Source organism: Desmodus rotundus, chromosome 5, assembly GCF_022682495.2.
Source record: "Desmodus rotundus isolate HL8 chromosome 5, HLdesRot8A.1, whole genome shotgun sequence".
NCBI classification, from domain to species: Eukaryota; Metazoa; Chordata; class Mammalia; order Chiroptera; family Phyllostomidae; genus Desmodus; species Desmodus rotundus.
In genome coordinates this window covers 122,713,898-122,735,760 of record NC_071391.1, presented here as the reverse complement: position 1 = coordinate 122,735,760, position 21,863 = coordinate 122,713,898, and the positions used below count along the sequence as shown (strand labels likewise).

General features: G+C 41.3%; 1 protein-coding gene across 1 annotated transcript in view; it reads left to right on the top strand.

Annotated features, from left to right (window-relative positions):
- Nucleotides 1–21,863, top strand: part of THADA (THADA armadillo repeat containing) — a 282,735-nt gene that overhangs the window by 134,488 nt on the left and 126,384 nt on the right. The window contains exon 29 of the mRNA XM_053924401.2: nt 20,252–20,420. Coding sequence (XP_053780376.1) covers nt 20,252–20,420 — 169 coding nt within the window. The remainder of the gene's footprint in view (nt 1–20,251; nt 20,421–21,863) is intronic.

Sequence of the window (21,863 nt, the reverse complement as noted above, 5' to 3'; positions counted from 1 at the left end):
ATTAGCAAATATTTATAATGAGCTCGGCACTGTTTTAGGACTTAATACATAATAATTCATTTGATTATTGTGACAACACTTTGAGTTCTGAAACGTTGTTATTCCCATTCTACAGAGAGGGAAAGTTGGGCATTAGGAAGTTTAGAAATGCACCCTAGGTCATACTGCTAGTAAGTGATAAGGCCAGTTCAAACCAGGCAATCTAACTCCAGAACCTGTGTTTCTGGCCACTCCCTTAGCTACGAAAGCTTAACACTACAATATGCCTTTCTAACTCGTCCGTTTGTGATGCTATAGCTGTGGAATAGGACTAGCTGGTTCTCAATGTGCCAAAATTAACCTACACTTTTAAATAACAAAGATTTGGTCTTACTTTTGCTTTCTTGAGATACCCCCATCCCCGTTGCCACCCCGCGCCCCATGGGCATTGCTTTGGCAGTGGTCTCATTTTCTAATCTGAAATCAGTAAAGGAGGAGGAAAAACCTGCAGTTAAGCCCAAGTGGTTGTGACAGGCTGCTAAATAAAACCGGCTCAACTGAAGTTCTGAGATTCTTGAGAGATATTGAAAATTTCTTACAAAGGAAATTTTTCTTATAATAGGAAATCATGTCATCGCACAGTGAAAATATATCTTGAGGCTAAGAAGCACAGAATCTTAATGAGATTATTTGTGGGCTACTATTTCTGCATAATTTAAAAACTACTAGAAAATATACTTTCTATCTGCTTTACCATCTTAATTTTCCACTCTGGGAACTTCACATAATTCTGAAAATTTTCAGTGATGTTGAAAGAAAGAAGAAAAAATAATAGTGACATAACATTCATGTAAGGTTTTGAAGTTTACAAAGTACTTTCACATACAGCTTACTTGATCATCCTCTTTCTACTCTTAGAAAGAAAACAGAATCACAAAAATATAAGTACATGTTGAAAATTTAAAAAATTGTCAACATTTTCTTATATGGTAATCCCAATTTATTTAGAAAAAAGGCAAGTCTGAATCAGTGAAGTATTCAAATTACTGAATATTATGAAATATACCATTTGGAGTAATCAACTTTATAGTAACTTTAGGGAACTGTTCTAATGGGTGGATAACAATAGCATCTGGTTAAACATATTAGTTGATAGTTCAACCACAAGGCCCCTGAGGTGGGTTAAAAACCCCCTTGTTTCTCAGTTTTATACTTTTCATGTACAAAGCCCCACCTGCCTCCTTCACTGACCGTAAGTCACTGAGTGCCCCAGGGAGAATTCCTGCTCCGGGACATTCCTGTCCTTGGCCACCAGCTCCTGAGAGAAGGCCAGAGGTCTCCTAACTTTAAATGAAACTTCTCAGCCCCAAAGGTTAGCTCAGCCTTAATCTGAATATTCACAAAGTCAAAATAAGATGGGCCCACATAAATGAGATTTTTCTGTTGGGTCTCTACAACATCCAGAGATGAACAAAATAGATATTTATATGAAGAGTGCTACTGTGTAAATGAGCTTGCTCTTTTTTGATTATTATAGTTACACAGAAAAGGGCCATCTGTTTTGGTAGAAACTATGGAAATATATCTAGGTTGCCAAGGTAAGCTGAATTGTTACTAAAGGACATGTCACACAGACAAGAAAATCATTTCCAAAGCAGTGGGTAGAAAATATTTTCAATGTGTTCTGTAAGCCGCCATTTTGGGTAATGAATGAGTAGTGTTGGTTTGTTTTTTTGATTGACTGTTTATTCAGTTTTCTTTTCCAGAAGAATTACTTTTTTACTCGTAAAGCCAGAGTTTAAGGCAGGCACAGCTTCTTTTCAGCTTGGATAGAATAGAAAGTAAAATTTATTTAATTCTAATTATAACCTGCATATGTTTAGTGAAGAGAACCTTAAGAAATTTAATTCTTGTTTTCTAACCGAGCTTCAATGTCATATAATTAATATAATTCAATCGCTTCTTACCCATTTTTTTTCTGCATGATTTAAGACATCAGAATTTAATTCACAGTCAGAATGAAAACCGGACTTAGGAGAAACTTGAAAAGACTAGCAAGGGATTTGCCTTCTGCTGCATGGTTGAACATGTCCCTAAAGTAGCAGCTTAAAATGCTGATAGAATTCCCCATTGAACTCTGGCCAGAAGAGGGGCTATCTATGGCCCTCCCCCTTGTCTGCACCCCTGTAACTGTCATGGGGGCCCTTGATAGGAATCTAGGAGGCTCCACAGGATTGCTACACAGCTGGCCAGGAGGACACTAGCAACCTGTACTTGAATTATAAGCCCTAGGGTGTGGGTTTTGGAATTGGCCAGCCACTCTCTGGCTCAACCTTAGATAAATATTCCTGGGTTCTAAGTAAGGTGGGGAATTCAAAGTCCTGTTTTCCCTGAGTCCTTCCATAACCCATGCATGACATGTTGTTATGAGGTCTGAGTGGAGTGGTCATGTTTGAAGGGGGAATAAGGGAATGCTTTCTACTACTAATTAATATGCACTTCCCATAGCAGTCTCTTTTTCCCTTAGGAATGAAGCCACTGAGAGGGCCAGGTTCTAACCCCACTGTAGCCATTCACCCAGGCCAGCTTACCTGTAGGATAGTGAGAAGCTGTAGGAAATGATTCGAGAGGTCTTAAGCAGTGCCCCTACCCACCCAGTTTTCTCAGATGCTGCCTCCATTTTGAGCTGAAGTTTCATAGGCAGACTTTCATTCTTTAAGTTATACGGTTTTGATATCTTCTAAAATGAAAATCCCACTGGGAGATTTATCACTTTCAGTTACTATTACTAATTTATACTACCATATTAATTAGTGTAGGTTTCTTTGGTTTTGACAGAAGAGAAATGGAAGACATTGGTTGGGAGACTGGATAAGGCCAGGCCTTGGGGACAAGGTGCAGAACTTGGAACAAAGGCAGAAAGCAAGTTGTCACTTTCACATATGTGGCCTGGGTGAGGCCTGCAGTGACTTCCCCCACCAGAATTTGCTCATGTGCTTTCAGTGAGCGGGGACATCTTACTTTTCGTTGACCTCTCCCTTCTGTCTGAGAACGACGACGTGGAGGTCTTTTTACAGCTTTGACTCCTCACCACTTCAAGATGCGGTTCCATTTCCTTTCCAAGGTGTAAGTTTCTGTTTTCGCCCAGAATAGTTCCAGGCAGCAGAATACAGTGAATCCTTCCGGGTAAAAGGCCCTCCTGATAAAATGCCAGACTGTTATCAGAGAAGTGAAGTTAGGGGAGTCCGGTCCCTACCATCAATTACCTAGTTGCAGCTTTGTTTATATCCTGTTAATTTGGGGGATTGTTTTCCTTGGACAGTTTCTATAGTCTGATGTTTGTGAAAATCCCAAAGGGCAGGGAATAGTAGGCTTCTTATTCTGAAAGGTTTAGCAGCAAGGAAGAGAATATCAGAGTTCCTGTCTTCCATCTGGAGGTAAACGGACAAATCCTTGGTTTGGGCATTTCATTCTTCGCCTTAAAGCATACAAACTCTATAGTGTGTTGAATGAACTCTGACTTTGAATACTCAGCTAAGAGATTACCTGGAAATAGAATGACATTTATCTCTGTGAAGCCATGACTACCAACCAGTGAATGACTGGGTATCCAGACACTGAGGCCAGACTCTAAAATGCCTAAAACTGCTCGGTAAATGTACTTAATGCCACTGAACTGTACACTAAAGAATATGTAAGTTATGTAATGTATATTTTATCACAATGTAAATAAATAAATACCTGCTTCTTGGCAGCACCAGTACTTTGGTCACAGCTGGAAATACCGTAGCATTGGGCTCTGTGGTCTGCTTTATTTTGAATGAGATTGCTGTTGCACGTACGGCATTGTGCATCCTTTTAGGACCCGTAGGACTGGAAGTACAGAGAACCTTAGAATACAAGATGCAGAGGCTGTTTTGCTGCCATCATATGGGCATATTGGGAAATTTGGGATCAGAAAAGCGACCTGTCTTAAAAATGGTTGATTCTAAACAACTATAAACCCTATTCCACAAATGTAACAAAAGAGAGGGAATAGGGTGTCTCCATGGCTGGAGTAGCAGCGTCTGTTACTGCCTACTATTGATTCTCAAATAGTAGCATTGAAGCGCTCCATGACTAGAAGCAGTATTAAGTAAATTAACCTAATCTTTGGTATCTGGCAGCCATTAAGTGGCCAAACACATCTTTCTTTACCAAATTAAACTCAAGTCTGACCTTATGTTTTCCTGTCAGCTTCTGTCCTCAGCCTAACCCATTTTTGCTATAAGACTCTTGACTAGTGACTCAAATAGCTCTTCCTGCTTCACTGGTGGATGGGGGCTCTTTCTGAGGACTAGACCATGCACTTTTCCCGAAGCTAAGAAACTCCGCAAACCCTGCAAACAAGTTACCTTGTGAATAGTTGTAATGCGAATTGTAGGGTAGAAAAAAAGAAAGTGTCAAACCGGCCTTATTCCAAAGAAGGAAACTTTTTTCATGTTAACTGCAAAAGCTCTGAACTTAGACCTCTGACTAAAAGATGCTTCTCTTTCCCCCGGAAGACTGTGTGTGTGCATGCATGCCCTTGCATGCTTATTCCTGCTGTCAGCTGAAGGTAGTTGTGACACGTCTGCCATGGTTTCAGCAGTACCCTTCTCACCTTTGAATTTTGTATTCTCCTTAGAAAAGGCAAGAAAATATAGGCACTTAGGAAGAAGTTAAGGTAAATGTAAAATATAAAAGCTCTCTTTGAGTGAAACCAGTAAAAACAATCCCTGACCCTAGGTAAGAAAAATTGAAATTAAAAAAAAATGTATTCTTGTAGAAAATAGTTTGCCAGAAATAGCATGGGTGGTTAAAACGGTCTAGTGTGAAAGGCGTGTCTTAAAAATCTCCACTTTGAAAAATAAGATTTCTTTGCTTTCTTCTTGACTAATGGTTTTGTCAGAATAATCATTTGAATAATAAATAAAATGCTTTGAAGTATATAGGGGAGTGGAGAACTTTTCTGTGCCTTGTACGAACTGGTGAAACTGATTATAAACTAAATGATGCCAAATTCCACCGATTTACCCAGGACCCAAATACTGGCAAATGGTGCCAAAGCCATTGAACTCTGCTGGAATCATGAAAATGACCGGAAATGATCTAGATTGTTTAATTTTCTTTTGAAATGTTACATTTATTAGATCTTAGCACCCAGAAGGTAGACAGTATTGAATTTCACATATAGCACTTTATTTTTAATCTTGGGTTGAAGGGTTATGTCCTTGGCATGATTGAAGAATGACTCATGCAATTTGCACTGACCCTTTTTTTTTAATTGATGGGCAAAGAAGGAAGCTAGAGAGTAAAGTGATAGTGAATCAAGACTAAATTTGTTCATTGAATTCAATTGGAAGTAATGAGTGTGACTTAGAGATTTTTTCATTTCTTTTTATATATTCATGTGTATACCTTCGGTGAAGCTTCTCTTTAGTGCTATTTAGGCTTAAAATACAGCACAACATATCTCTTTGCCACTAAAAGTAGCAGTGGGAATTAGCAGTGATTTTCTCCTAGTAAATGTCATATGGACATGTTGGAGGATGCAACTAGAATTTTTTATTGACTTGTTCCCCATCTTAAAATACAGTCACCATAAAATTAATGTATTAAGCCTTAGTCACAATCCACGTAATGTGACTCTTCTTATAATCAGTAACCTAATTAAATGCTGGAGGGCTTCAGCCATATGGTAATGTACCTTGTTTCTGAGCAAAGATAATACCGCCACTGAAATTGTATACTTGTAACACTAGTATATTTTTAATTAGTGGTAGGGTATGTGTGTGTTATCAGTTTTGTTTCATCTTCAAACTTTGCACAGCAGTCTCCATTGTGCATTCATTTGGACATACTAAATGAGAGTGCACAATTTGGTTTCTGCTTTTTCAGGATTCACTATGGTTCAAACTGGGATGAGTTGAAAATTACTTTTTCACTGTGGAATAAGCAAGTTATCAAAATAAGCAAAAATAAAAAATATTATGAAGCAGGTTTAATCTGCTGAAGATGGAGGAATTAGTATGTTTTCCTTTGATACTCAAATGGAAAATCCTACTGCTAAACGCAGATGGGTTTACTCAGGCTGGCCTGACGAATTTGGCAGCGCCTTGGTTTGAATGGTTTGAGTTGTCATGTGTACAGAGAGTAATAAAATTGAATTTCTTTTAATGTGTTGTTATTGTTCAATCTTATGAATTTCTTTTAATATGTGTTATTGTTATTCAAAATACCTGTTAGTTGGGGCACACCGGTTTTTGCAAAGGCACTGGAGCCGGTCAGACCTGACTTTGAATCCCAGCATCTCCGCTCACTCCCTCTGTGAGCTTGGCCGAGTCACTTACTGTTTCTGAGCCTGTCCGAGAAGAACATGTGGAAAACATGGACATTGTCCTGGAGGGAAAAAAAGTGGTTTGTTTGTTTTTTTAATTCTCATATGGTTAATTGTTAAGATTTAAATATTTATTGATTTGACTCTTTAAGAAAGCCCAAAGACAAGCTAATTCTGGTCATAAAAGTTCAAAGGAAATGGCTACACTCGTTAATGTGAGGAAGAGAAGATTTGGCATATTTCGGCCATGGCATTGGAGGCTGAGGAGGGAAGACAAGACAGGATGTGTAATTTAATAACTTTCTAATTCACGTAACAGATTATTTTTAAAAATACTAGCGTTGAGGTATACTTGATATAAAATCAACTATTCATGTATAAAGTATACAATTTAGTAAGTTTATATACCCATACAACCATCACCATTGTCAAGATAGGGAACGTATCAATTTATCACTCACAAAAGTTTCCTTCAGTCCTTTCATAACCTTCTCCAACAATCCCACCCCCATCAACAGGCAACGCCCATTATACATTCTGTCACTGTAGGTTAATTTGCATTTTCTAGAGTGATTGCAACTTCATATATAGTTGACCCTTGAACAACGCAAGGTCAGGGAAGCTGACCCCCTCCATAGTTGAAAATCTGCATATAACTTTTGACTCCCTAAAACTTAACTATGATCCCTCAGTATCCATGCGGGATTGGATCTAGGACCCTCTCAGATACCAAAATCCAAGGACACTCAAGTCCCGTATATAAAATGGCATAGAACAATGCATATAGTCAGCCCTCCATATCCATGATTCCTCACCACAGACCGAAAACTATCATTTTGAATTTAAAATACTGTTTTTGATCTGTGGTGGATTGGATCTGTGTATGTGAAACCTAGGGATGTAGAGGGCTGACTGTATATTGAAAAAATCCACATGTTAGTGGATGCATGTAGTTCAAACCTGTGTCGTTTAAGGGTCGGCTGTAAATGGAAGCATACATTATGCATTCTATTTTGTGTGGCTTTTTACTCAACATGATACTTTGGAGATTCATCCATGTTATTACTCTATCAGTAGTTTGTTCCTTTCCTCTGCCAATTAGTATTCCATTGTACAGATATACCACAATTTATGTATTCACCTGTCGAAGGACATTTGTGCTGTGTCTGGTTTTGGCTATTACAAATAAAGGTGCTAGGAATATTCACGTAGAGGTCTTTGTATGCATGCATGCATGCTTTCATTTGTCTGGGGTAAACACCTAGGAGTGAAATGAGTGGATTATATGGAAGATGTACATTGAACTTTTTAAGAAACTGCCAAATTATTTTCCAAAGTGATAGTACTCTTCTATGAGGTCTGTCTGGAAGGTATCCAGCCATATGATATGAAAAATAGAGACATTTATTTAAAAAGATAGAAGGTACAACAAACACTGTACATAGGACAATGATGCCTCAGTCCCCTTCAAAGTAGGCACCTTAGGGCCTCACCCAGTTCTCCCAGTCGCCATCATCTGCTCTGTCGTATTTTCCTGAATCTCATCGACAGTCTGAAATCTCTTCCCTTTCAAAGGTGATTTTAGTTTTGGGAAAAGCCAGAAGTTGCAGGGTGCCAAATCTGGACTGTATAGGGCTGAGTCACTTTCATGATTTGATGTTTCGACAAAAAACTCTGCATGAGATGGGATGCGTGGCAGGCGTGTTGTGATGAAGCTGCCAATCAGCAGTTGCCCATAGCTGCAGACTTCTGAATCATCCAAATAGTTTCCATGGAGGAATGTTCCAGCTTAACACAAAATCTAACGCAGATTTGTTTCTCTACTTGCTCAGTTATTTTGAATGCAATGGCCACACAGTACACATGCTCACTCAGCAGCCTTTACTGCCCCCACTGACGAGTCGAGGGAAGTCGTCACTGTTCAAGCATGCTCATTCCAGTCCACTCTCCTTGGCTACCAGGTTACATCGATGTCATGCACACCGTTCTCGTTATATTAACAATGGTTGGACTTTTTACAGACAGACCTCATATAGTCCCACCTGCAGAGGATGAACATTCGGTGTTTCCATACGCTAGCCAGCACTTGATATGCTCAGTCTTTTCAATTTTAGTCTTTCTAGTGAGTACGTAGTGGTATCTCATTGTGTTTTAAACTTCCCTATGAATAACGTTGTGTATCTTTACATGTGTTTGTTTGCCATTCACTTATCTTTTTTACTGAGGTGTTGACTCAAAGTTTGACCCAGTTTTTTCATTGGGTTGTTTTCTTATCATTCAGAACATACTGTGAACACAAGTCAAAAGTTTACGCTTTTAGGCATAGAATCATTTATTTCCCTGGCATGTAGAACCAGAAAAACAAATTTAAGTTGCAGCAAGAAAGAGTATAAATATACTCTTAATTAAATATAAATATAAGGAAGTACTTTTTTGACTATGACACTAATGTGGACATTGGGGCAACTAAAGGAGGATATAAAATTTTTCCTGAAGATTTTTAAAAATAGGGCTGGAAATGGCCTGTTTGGATGCTGTAGGCAGGCCGATGTGTGACTCAATTTACCTAATTGCAGTCTTCATTTGTGAAAAGAATCTTCCCTGTGGCAGTCTGTTGCTCACATCTCAATATTCTTTGCTCTTTTGTGCTATTTTTTCACACCAATAAAAGTTCATTTTCTTGGAATTTTCCAAAACTTTCCATGTACTTTGTTTTTTAAAATTCATTCTTTCTGATTTTAGCTTGAAGTGTTCCTATGAAACCTAAGAAGGGTGACTTGGGGCATTAATTAGCTTTAGCAAAAGCAAATTGCAATCTCTGGAAAGTAATCAAATTAAAAGAAATGCTCAAATTTCTCTCATCCCGTGGTAGCACAAATCAGCGTTTTAGCGATAGTATGGGAAGGTTCATTTACTCTCTGTAGAAGCAAAATAATTAGATTCTAGAGAAGAGGTTCTACATGATTAAAGGTGTCAGGTTGTTTTAGCCCACGGAAGAGAAGAGTAAGGGGTAACTCAATGACAGGATTCCAGCATCCTTAATGAAGGGTTTTCCTGTGTGTAGAAAACACTGGTCATTGTTCTCCACCTCCAGAGAGGCTCGAACTAGGGAAAATTGGCTTCAGCCATAGAAGGATTGAGTGTGGTTGCTGTTAGACATAAAACTTTTATTATCGGCATCAATGTTATGAGATTAGGTGATGGAACAAGTCAAGAGAGGTCATAAAGATGTTTAAAATAAAAAAGATAGCCATCTGCCTGGAATGTTTAAATGTCCATTGAATTATAGGATTTTGTTATTAAAGGGAACCTTAGAGATCATTTATTCTGATCACCTTTTACAGAAGAGGATATGAAAAGACATTATGTAGTTTGTCTGTGGCCACATTGCTAGATACTAATACTTTAATTTCAGGATGTTTTAAAAGTAGCCTCGCTTACGACACACCAAAGGGACCATGTAAGAGTTTCTGCTTCAGATTTCACTCTACCAAAATAGCCACTTAAAACTGATGATTACGTGTATCATTTTTTCCTAAGCCCATAAAGATTCCACCAATATACTGACCTGTCTGTGTCTCTTCTTGTCATTAAAAATGTTAAAGATTCTTGGACATTTTGAACTCGTCTCTAAATACATACTGTACTCTGAAACACTGTAGACGAATTGACCCAAGGTGATCAACATTGGTAGAGGACAGCAGAGGACACTACCACAGCCTTTGGGGAGCCTGTTCCAGTCTAGTAAGGGTGCTTCATAAACCTTTGGTGGATGGCTGTGCTACAAAACTACAGTTTGGGGGGTGGCTTTGGGTCAGTTATTATAGCCTGGTGACTAATTTGCCTTCCTTAAAGGTAACGTATTATAAAATTATAGCTTTTAGGTTTTTTCTTTTTATTGAATTTATTGAGGTGACACTGGTTAAGAAGATTATACAGGTTTCAGGTGCACAGTTCTACAACACATCATCTGTCACTGCACTGTGTGCTCACCACCCCGAGTCAGGTCTCTGTCCATTGCCATTTATCCCCCTGTACCCTCCTCCCCCTTCCCCTACTCCTTCTCCCTCCAGCAATCACCACACTGTTGTCTGTGTCCAAGAAGTTTTTTTCTCTTTTTTTCTTTTTTTGCTCTATCCTTCCACCCCCACCACCCTACCCCCTCTTCCCGACAGCTGTCAGCCTGCTCTCTATTTATAAGTCTGTCTCTATTCTGCTTGTTAGTTCAGTTCATTCATTAGATTCCACATATGAGTGAATCATGTGGTACTTGTCTTTCTCTGACTGGCTTAGTAGCCCAAGTATCCATTAATAGATGAGTGGACAAAAAAGCTGTGGTACATTTATACAATAGAATACTACTCAGCCATAAAAAAAAGAAGAAGAAGAAGAAGAAGAAGGAAATCTTACGCTTTACGACAGCATGGATGGACCTGGAGAGCATTATGCTAGGTTTTGTTTTATGAAACACTAGTTAGAGTAGTAGGAAACATATTTAAGCCACCAAATCATTGTTTAGAATCTACAAGTATGAGTTCTGACCATTGGTATTAGTGGGATACATTGCTTATAAAGGATTGCACAATCATTATTACAACAGAAAGAAGTTGCACAAAGCACTTCATGGTTGTATTTTATTTGATAACTAATCATTCTGTACATGTTCCCACTAGATCATCTAGAGCAAAAACATGCATATGTTTATATACTTATTTTAAAGGGTTTATGTGAGCACTAAAAACGAGGTGAAATATTTGAAAGCACCTAGCAGATTGCCAGACATCTAGCAGACACTTGGTAAATGTTCTTACTTTCACTTCCTTTTTCCTTCCTTGGGTTTTAACATGAGTATGGCATCTTTCAGAAATGTAACATATTTTTGTCAAAAGGAAGTGAATAAAATTGTTCACATTTGAAAGTGTTTGCTTTAAAATGATCATCGCTGTATGTTGAGGGCTCACTCGCCTCACAGGATTTTACTACCCTTCCGGAAATAGTCATCTGAAAAGTCAAGTTCTGCTGGTCTAAGAGAGATTTACTCAGCACATAATGATTTTTTTGGCCCATCTTGGGCTAGATTTAGGGTGCTTTGAATGCCGGAATGAGAAATTTGTATTTAATGTGGCTATAGAGAGCTATCCTAAGTTCTCAAACATTTGAAAGCTAAAAATAAACAAACACAAAAAACTTTTTAAAATGGGACCCCCCCAAAAAGTTTCTTTCCAGACCTTCTCCCTAAATATATATATGAGGTTATACTTTTTGTATACCTTTGGGTAGTTTCTTAAACTACCACCCAGTCCTGTGTTCGCAAACTGAAAACTCACTAGAAATGGGGAACCCCACTCTCTAAAGGTTGATGGGGTGGGCAAACTTCCACTGAGAAGGAAATCACTTTGGGGACTTGGCCTGTGAGCCATCACCACAAGGAGGCCCAACATGTTCAGGACTGGGTTTTTTGTTTTGTTTTTTCTGCAAGGAAAGAAGACGTGCTGAGGCCAGGTATTACATTCGGCCCCTCTAAAGTATCAGTGGCTGCCTGCATGTGTTCGTCTCCTGGTCTTTTGTGGAGCCAGAGGCGAAACAATGTGAGGGCTTTTGCTACTGAGAGGAATGTGCAGCCCTTCCACTCAGTCTGCACAGGCTGCAGCCCAAGAGCCCTGAGGGTAGATCCAGAATGCTTTTCCAGCTGCCGGCCAGGAGACCAGTAGGCCAGTATGTGGTTTGTTGATCCAGGGTCAGAGAGAAAACCCACAGATAGACTGGGAGGGGAACTCGTGCCAAAATTTCAAACTAAATCTAGTGGTTATTTTTATTACTTAGGAAGTTTTATACTGTTTATGCTAGATATTTGTATTCTTTCACTTTATAATACTCTATTTGGGGTGAAGATTGAAGATTGAAATGGAAATTAATAATTTCCTCTTAATCGCTATCATTTCCAAAGTCCTTGTAGTTATGTTGCTATAAAGACTTTTCTATGGTTTTCCAAGTCAGAAAAGAATCATTGTTAAACCGTATTTCAGTGCTCCAGAAGGGGGGAAATGTTCTTTCCAACTGTCTAGACAATTTGGTTGGCATCTGAAAAAATCAGTTTCAAATTGCATTTGTTGCTGTCTAGGCAAAAATAATGAAAGAATGAAATGAAATTTCAGGTGAACTGTAATTTTCTTCATCTGTGTATTTTGATAGCAAGTAATCAGGGATTAACCTCTAGAAATCATGTATCCTTTCATTTATTTGACATGTTCATAATTCTAAATAACTAAAGAATAGTTGTAAATCTTATTCAGAGACCTTTTTTGATACCCTTCTCTGTCCCTGTTGGAAAATTCCTTCACATTTTTTCCTAACACTAAAAGAAATGGTATGAATGCAAGTGGGCATTGCATCCATGACCCCGTGTCCTTGCCACATATGTGGCCGAGGGCTGTGTTCAGTTCTTACAGGGACAAGTAGAGGTTTGTCAAAGTGATGGAGGCTGATTCCCAGCTCGTGGCAGCTGCCATGTGTGGCTAGTCAGCCTGGGTAAAGCTGTGGTGACTTGGAGGCAGGATGGAGGTGACCTCACACGGACGATGCACCTTCCATGGACTAGACTCTGGCTGGGCTGTCCCAGGTAGTTACACACTTCAGTTTTCAGGTGTTGGCATTTCTGCGTGAAAATATTTTGTAAAAAGGTTTTATTTTAACCTGTTGACTGAAGTTAAATTGCAAAAAGCAGTTACTGCGTTGAGCTTCCCAGTACGTAGACATTTAAACTAAACATTCTACTTGCAGATCCGTGTGCGTGTGTGTGTGTGTGTGTGTATTTTGTCCATGAAAGCTGGAAATGTGTAGTTTTTAGCTTACTCACTGTCTACTGTTCTTATTTTCCCCTCACTGCCCAAACCAAGGATTTTAAAAAACCAAACTTCAAAAGTCCTGAACCCATTGCCATTCCAAGAAATATATTTGAATAAAGAAATCCATGAGCTATGCAGAGGGCAAGATTACAGTAAATGCAACTTTTAAGTGTTAGTGGTTTGAGTTGGAGGACAAGGAGCAAGTAGTTAAGGTGGTGGTAGGTCCTTTGATGAACTGAAAATTGGTATCAGAAGGACAAGTAGAGAATCTGGCAGCTTTGATGGGTGCTGAGCTCACGTGAGAATGTGGAAGGACTTCGGGAATGTCACATTTATAACAAAAACATATTTAATAGTCACAGGATATGCCAAAACATTTGCTTTTTCAAATTCACTGGTACAAAGTTATTTTTTAGCCATTTCTCTCTTTCGTGCATGCACATGTAAATGTTTATTGAAGGCAAGGTTTGAAACTAGGAACAACATATTGTACAATGAAAAGAAAAAAGAAGTCTTTAGTGAAACAGAATTGACAGAAAATAGAATTTGTGCCCTGGACCTGAAGAATAAAGGCAGCCAGTCTCACTCTCAGTTGGCCCCAAAGAAACTCAATCTTCCTTCTCTCCTTTCCAGCTCTTTGGGGGGAAGGGAGAAAGGTAGGTCTTTGTGAGCACTTGAAGCAAGGCTCTGTCTCCTCGGCCAGTTATTGAGATAGAGAGCACTAGAGAGTTTGTACATGTAGTTAAAGCTTTTAAGTCTAAAAGTTATTCCACCTACTAGATTCAGTACTAGCTGTGATTTGATCACTAACTCATAGGCATTGTGTTTTATATGCATTGTCTCTTTTAAGTGTTGTAACAGCCCTGGGAGGTCCTTACTCTTCCCTGTTTTATAGCAGATAAAAACGTAGGTGTTTCACTGACCTGTGCAGGGTCACACACTAGTAAGTGACAGGACTTGGATTTCAAGTTAGGTCTGCTGAATTCCAGAACACATTCTTAACTCCTGTCCCATGTGCTACATTATTCGGAAGTACAGAGACCCTGTTTCTGCTCTTGAGATTTGGTCAAGCCAGCATGATACCCGAGGGAAGGCGAATGAGATGTGCCCCCCACTCTGCCAGATCGAAATGTGCAATCACAGTGGCTGGGTTTGGGAAGGAAAGTAATCGACTCTGACCAGAGGAGGTGCAGTAAGATATTGCCAAAGGAGTGATACCCAAGCAGAGTTCAGAGGATGAAGAGGAGTCCCCCACACGTACAAGGGTGAAAGGGCATTCATTGCAGCGCGGGTGAACTGCAACGTGCAGGGCACTAAGGGTGAAATAATAGTTGGTGTGAGAAAACATACACGGAAAGATTTTTAATTTCAGTAGTACAACGTGAAGCCCTAGCCTACTCCTTCTGACCTGGCCTTCAGGGATTCCCTGCAAGGTAAGGTTGTCTCAGCTTTTAAGATGGTCATCTCCCAAGAGCAGACAGCTGTCCCCTATGAGAAGCAGACCCCAGTGGCAGGGCATTGCTGAGTGAATTCAGTGAGGGGCTTCGGTGGAGGTCAGACAGCTTCTGCAGACTCCGGCCAACTCCCAAGATGCTAACCCCTTGGTCAAGTAGGGGCGTCTAGGAAAGTGAATCATCGTTTTCATTGGCAGAAGAAGTTTGGGGGCTTCTGTTCTGTGTAAGGTTCAGTTTGGCCTCTCAGAATGAGGATCAGGGCTGGTGCTGGGTTTGGGAATGGACAGGAAGAGGGGGAGCATGAATTATGTCACCGAGGGAGAGTGGAGGGAGTTCTTGGTTGGATCCTAAAGCCATTCTGAGACTTTTTTGAAGGCTGTCACCCCAGTTCTTGTGAAATGAATGACTCACTCAAGGCCACCAGGCCTGACAGAGCCCTCAGTTCAAAAATACATCCCTGCCTAGAAATGATCTCTCAGCCTTTGTGCCTTGTTGTGAGGATTAAGTGCACCAGTACATGCAAAGCTTTTAATACCTAAGTCTGGCCCTGTCTAGATGTTACTCAGTAAATGTTACTTATTAGCAGCAGCGTCTTTATTGCTATGCGTCACATTCTACCAATTAGAGATGGGTCAGTTCTGGAAGTCGTTCGTGTGATTAGGTTGAACAGGATATTTTGGAAACATTTTGTTTTTCTAAGGCTCTGAGGATTTTGAGGCAACTGTATTGTACAGTCTTAGAAACACTGGACTTTGCAGGTGGACACACCCTAATTATAATACTGGCTCTGCCACTTGCTAGTTTATCTTGGGAAACTTCACTTTCCTCATCTTAAAATAGGATGATGATAATGACCTTGTCATGAAGATTTAGGGAAGTAAGTAAAATAGTGTCTAAAGTAGGTAGCTGGTCCTGGAACACATTTAATAAACCTCAGTTCCCTTCCTTCTGACTGGATGCGCTGAGGAGCAGTTTGGGTTCACATAGGAACGTTCAGGCCTGGGGAGGACCCTCTTTCTTGCCAAACCCGATGTTCTTTCTGTGTGACCCCACTTAGTCACCGTTGCGCCATGACCTCGCAGACTGCCCGCCCTCCTCCCCTGGTGTCCTACCTCAGCTCCTCTGCAGCAGCCTGTGTCTATGTCTCATGGCCCTGCAAAGCACTGACTCGTCTTTCCCCCTGGGCTGTAGGCTCCCCGTGGCCTGGGCAGTGATTCTCACGTGTCTAACCCCGTGCGTGCTTATGCTGGGCCCTTCATGCCTGACCTGCAGGAATGGGTGAGCAGAGCTGGTCTTGGTGGTATCTAGCCACTTAGCTGTGAAACCTTTCAGGAAAACTGGAACAGATTTTGAGGGTAAATATAAGAGGGAAGCACCTAGAAAAAAGCTTAGCCACCACTCTGTGAAACTGGCTGGAGCAGGGGTTGATCTCAGAAGAGAGGTCTTTCCCAGCTCAGAATACTGTATTCTAAACTCTGCGATCTTCAGGTTCCCCAAATCCAAAGGTATGTGTCACCCTCACTTGAAATTCCTTTCTCTTCTCCAGAAAGCCCTTCCAGCTGTCCCTCCTGCTCTTTCCCCCTGTGCCACTCCATACCCACATGCCTCCCACGGGCACTACTGATCCGTGGTCATGAGGTGATCTGTGCGGCTCCCACTCCCAGTGGGTGGTTGCCTGTGAGCAGCGGCCCGTTCTCCACCTCCCTTTCTCGGAGGCAGAGGCCGTAACCACCAGTTACACTGTGTGCAAAGGAGCAACTGGATTCCTGACCTGGGCCTGGAAATGCTGCCCCAGGGGTTTGGGATGTGCGTCAGGAACCTCCTAATACTGTATGGGAAATAGGGTGTGTTCATAAAGCCATTGCTCTTGTGAGTGAGTTCCACAGTTTACATTATTAGGTTCTGAAATGTTTTCATGATCCTGCAAATGTTTTTTAAAAATCCAACGGACTCATTTAGAGATTTTCCACATTCTTGTAAATTAAGGCTTGTATTTTTATTAGCCGGGAGATATTTTTATGCTCCCTGGGTTTCCAGGTGTGAGCTGCAGCTTGGAATAGCCCACGAGCTTCATCCTGGCAATGGGGGTTCTGCATGGACGCTGCTGCAGGCACATCCTGGAGGGCCCGCTTAACCTTCTTGAGCTTCGTTTTACTTTTTGTCTGCTACTTTAGGTTTTTAGTGTCCTCGCGCCCTACAGGAACGTTGCATAGTAAAGAGCGAATGGGTATGCAGGCATTTTATAAGCTGCCAAGGGCTGTGCAACTGTAGATGCAAGTTCTACTATTACAGACATCACTTCTCGTGTTCTGCGGTGCCAAGGACACAGTAGACGGTTGGGAAATGTGTGATTAACATGACATAGAAGGGTTTGCCGGACTGACAGAGCTAGAGGTGTAACGACCGAGTGTCCACATGCCCTGCAGTGCCGGGGAGGACCTGGCGTTCAGGCCTAGCACACAGCTGGGGCTTCTGCGGAAATGGTCTTCAGATAATGGTCAAAGTAGAAGCGACCTTCAAGATTCCAAGTCCATTTGCTTTATTTCCCAGAAGACACTGAAACTTCAAGGCGTAGAGGCTGTTCCACTTCTTTTCAGAAGGGCTTGAGATTCTCCTCATCGCCTTCAGTGGAGGGAAAATAAAAATCTCCTTGTCTTCGAATCATGAATTTGTTGTCCTCTCTTAGACTTAGCAGGGTGATCACTTCATCAGGTATATAAATGTCTAGTCACTATGTTGTACACCTGAAACTAATGTAATTCTGTATGTCAACTATAATTGAAAAATAATTTTAAAAAAAACGGTACAGCATTCACACCACAGTCTAGTTCCCCCCATTGGGGCCACTTTGGAGGCCTGCAGCTTCTAGACTCTGCCGATCCTATGCTAGACACTAGACACAGGCACAGTCCCCTCGAGAGACTTCCTGGTTAGATAGCACAGCAGAGCACGGTGTGTAGGTGGATGCCACCATGCCCAGCTCAGCCGAGGCCCAGAGAAATTACTCTGGCTTGTCTGAGCCACAGAGCTCAGTGCCCAAAGCAGGGTAAATCCAGGTGCTCCGATTTTCTGTCGTTATAGCCACTGGCTTCTGTGTTCTTGAAGGGCATCTCTGCTTGATCTTGGCGCATTTATTGAATCAAATTTGAAGACTCTATCTGGCAGAAAAATAGAGTTTGTTTCAAATATATTCCACTTAGGGCTAAAAAGATTGTGTTTATATCCTCTCAGTGCAGGCCACAAATATCTGGAGAGAAGCGAAATCTCATCAGACCCCTCCCTGCCTGCAATAGCTGACAAAACAGTAACCTGGAAATGTTTTTTTCTCTGTGTGTGTGTGTACTATAATCTATCCTTCCATTTAAACAATTTGCAATAGAGGGGAGTTTGAAATTACATTTAATCATTGCTTTATAATGAATATTACTTAATTAAATATTACTTTAAAAATAGGCTTCCTCTCTTTTTCTGTAATTGCATTACTTTTTTGTGGGGAGGTTTTGTTTCCCTCTTTAACCTGATTGTGTGCATTTGGAAAGTACCCTAGTCCAGGGTATCCAAAAGCAGAAAATTCTGGCTCTTTTCCTGCTTTCCATTCTGTTTTCTGTACGGATGCCAGATTCCTTTGGGAAATCATCATTTGTAAAAGGTCAGGAGTAAAAGGAGGGGCATTCTTTAGTGTACAGTTACTACTAATTAGAAACTAAACATCTGTAACCATGTCAGAGTTATTTGTATTTGAAAAGAAACATTTATACACAAGAGCCCTTTCGGTAACATAAAACACTCCAACACAAAATGTGTGTATTGGAGGAGTGGGGGACAGACAGAAGGGAAAGCTTTCGACAAATGACTGTGCTGAGTGAGGTCATTTGCTAATTAAATCTCAAAGCATTTTCAGAGTATTTTCTTTTCTCTGTCAAATGAAGTTTTCTCTCCCACCCCCTCTAGCTTCCCATGGGCCAAAGCAAACATTTTACTGCATTTGCCAGTTACAGATTAAACATTTAATCATTTTAAAGTGAGAAAGTGGGTGAGTTGGCAGAACCTAGTCAAAGACTGTTGGGAAATCTTTAGCTACCTACTGTACCCTTAGGTCTCAGTGTCTTCCCAAAACATAACGTAAGGGGAGCTCTTCCCCAGCCTGAAAGTGCATGCTGATGGACCTACCTCATGAACCTACACTTTCAGGGGGTAAGATGACACAGTAGTTTGAATTATCTGGTATCTCTTTCCCCTCTTCCCCTACATTCTTCTACCCTGCTCCCCGTGGTGAAACTCAGCGTGGATCCCTCCATTTGTACAAAGATTGTATGTGTACTTTCATTGTCATGTTAAGATCCACGTCCCCAGTACCTTGGGGGAGGGGGGGCGGTTTGAAATGCTTCTGTCGTAAGACTGTTCCTCTGCACACAGAGCCTACGTGACTGCGTGGGCCTAATGGCTCAGGTTTTACCAGTAATTCCTTCTTGGACTACTGATTACTTTTGAGAGAAACAAAAGCAAACAAGCAAAACAAGAGCCCATCTCTTTGTCCTGAAGAGTCTGCTAACTTCTGCCGTCCTCGTCTTGGCATCCAGGACATTTCTGTAGGTTACTTTTTTCATTTGATGAAAGATCATGAAGTCTTGAGCGTTCTAGTCAAGAACTTATTTAAGCCGGGACTCAGCATATTGGCTTTCCTCTCAAATAATACTGTCTGTGAAGGCTCGCAGGTGCACAGCTTCCACAACACTGCTGCGGGCTCTCGGGTTCTGAGTGTTTACTCAGAGGCCCCTGGGTGATCTTTGTAGAATATCAGAACACCACTTGTCCACGAATCTTACTCACTCAGGAACTGGCGGCTTCTGTTCAAGCTCTTTGGGTGTGAGTTAGTCCAGAGTCGGGGACTTGGTGTGTTGAGGGTCCGTCTTTTGTTCTCTTGACAAGTTCAGATCCTGTAGTCTGCCACTCTGTACTCCCTAGTCTGGTATGACCCACTTCTCAGCCTTAAGTTCCACTGTGGCTCAAGAGCCTCTACTTCACCCAGACACACCTGCCTGTACCTTGAGCATCTGCCCTTGCGTTGTACGGTGGCCCCTCGTTGGCACAACTGCCTCGTTTCTTTTAGCGCGCTTAGGTTGTGCTGGCTTTCCAGAGTTCATCCTTTGGGGGCTGCAGCCCACAGCTTTGTCCTCCTGTAACCATAAGGTCAAGATTCCAGTACTGTCTTGTGTTTTTGGTCACTCTGCAAACGTACTTCCCATCTTGCCAGCCAGAGCATAGGCTTCTCAAAGACAGCAGTGACTGTGCACCTTCTCGTGTCACTCATCGTGGTGCCTTTATTCGCTGAGTGTCCTATAAATGGTCATTTGCTTGTTGAGGAGTAAGCCATTTTGCCTATTATCTTATTCCCAAAGCCTCTCTTCGTTTATCCCTGTGATAGAATCATAGCTGATAATGATATTTGTAAGAAAAGCAAAGCGACCTGTAGAATTAACACACTCACATATCATTTGGAATAAAAAGTAACTCTCCTATTCTCTCGGCCTCGATGTCCCAGCCAGAGCTAGGTAGATCACAGCATATCCACAGGCACAGATGTGGAATGGTCTTGTGTTTCTTTTTCTTCTCAGATGTGGTAACTCACCTGTCTACCGCTCCCGTGAAATGGCAGCCCGTGCCTTGGTCCCATTTGTTATGATGGACGAAATCCCTGATACCATCCGAACTCTGTTGGCCAAACTCCCCAACTGCACTGACCAGTGTTTCCGGCAAAACCATATTCATGGGACACTTCTCCAGGTAAGTAAAGTTCCTTTGTGTGACTTGTCAAACACCACAGAATGAACCTTGGTTTCTCATGTCGTGTTAGCAGGTGGAGATTTGTTGTACAGGCTTTTAACTTTATCCACAGAACTTTTTTCTGTTGCTGAAAAAACAGATACTTCCTAGATGCATTTTTTTTCATTACAGTTGTGAATACAATGTCACACTCTGATTCTGCCAGATTATGTGTTGCATTAACTCCTGTTTTCTACATCAGGCTTTCCCATTTGGACTTACCTCTCTGAACCAGGTAAAATTGTCTTTTCCATCAAGTATGCCTACAGAACAATCTAAGCCATTCCTTATTCAGGGTGAAGTTGTGAGCATTCCTTGAAAGATTAGACCAAGAAGCACAAGGAGGTTATACACATCAAGGAGAGCTTGTCCTGTAGCATAGCGCCATAGTGCATGGAAATACCAAACCCTGCTTCCCTACTTTCTCTGAGCTACAAAGGAGACTTTTTATTTTGAGTAAAATAGACTTCTTATTGAAACGTCTTTTTAAACCCTAACTATAACCTTGGGGATAGGTGGTATGGGTGAGAATATCTGATGTTCATGGGGTCTGCTGTGATCACTCACTGCGGGCCAGGGCTGGGGGTGAGATTTCAATACTAGGTCGTGTTTCTGATTTGTCAGCAGAATCGAGAGATGGCCTTGAGAGTCCAATATATGCTATAAGCTTGAGGTCTATACTGCTGACATTTGAGGGTATCCACCACACACTACCTGTACATCTGGGTCTTCATTTTTGAGATAATAGTGGTGTATAAGGTCTGTCCAGAAACTATCCAGCCATGTGCTATGAAAAATAGAGATGTTTATTGAAGAAGATATAAGATACAAGAAACATTGTACATAGGACAGTGATGCCTCAGTACCCTTCAAAGTAGGCACCTCGGGACCTCACACAGTTCTCCCAGTCACCATCAGCTGCCCCATCATATTTTCCCAAATCTCATTGACAGTCTGAAATCTCTTCCCTTTCAAAGGTGATTTTAGTTTTGGGGAAAGCCAGAAGTTGCAGGGCACCAAATCTGGGCTGTAGGGGGGCTGAGTCACCTGGGTGATTTGATGTTTTGCCCAAAAACTCTGCACGAGACGTGATGCATGAACAGGTACATTGTCATGATGAAGCTGCCAATCACCAGTTACCCATAGCTGTGGCCTTCTGAATCATCTGAACAGTTTCTGTGGAGGAATGTTCAAGCTTAACACAAAATCTGATGCAGATTCGTTGCTCTACTCAGTCATTTTGAATGTGATGGCCACACGGTACACATGCCCACTCAATGGCGTCTACTGTCCCCACTGCCTAATACAGTGAAGTCATCATTGTTCACACATGCTTGTTCCAGTCCACTCTCCTTGGCTGCCAGGTTATGTCAATGTTATGCAAACCATTCTCTTCATACTAAC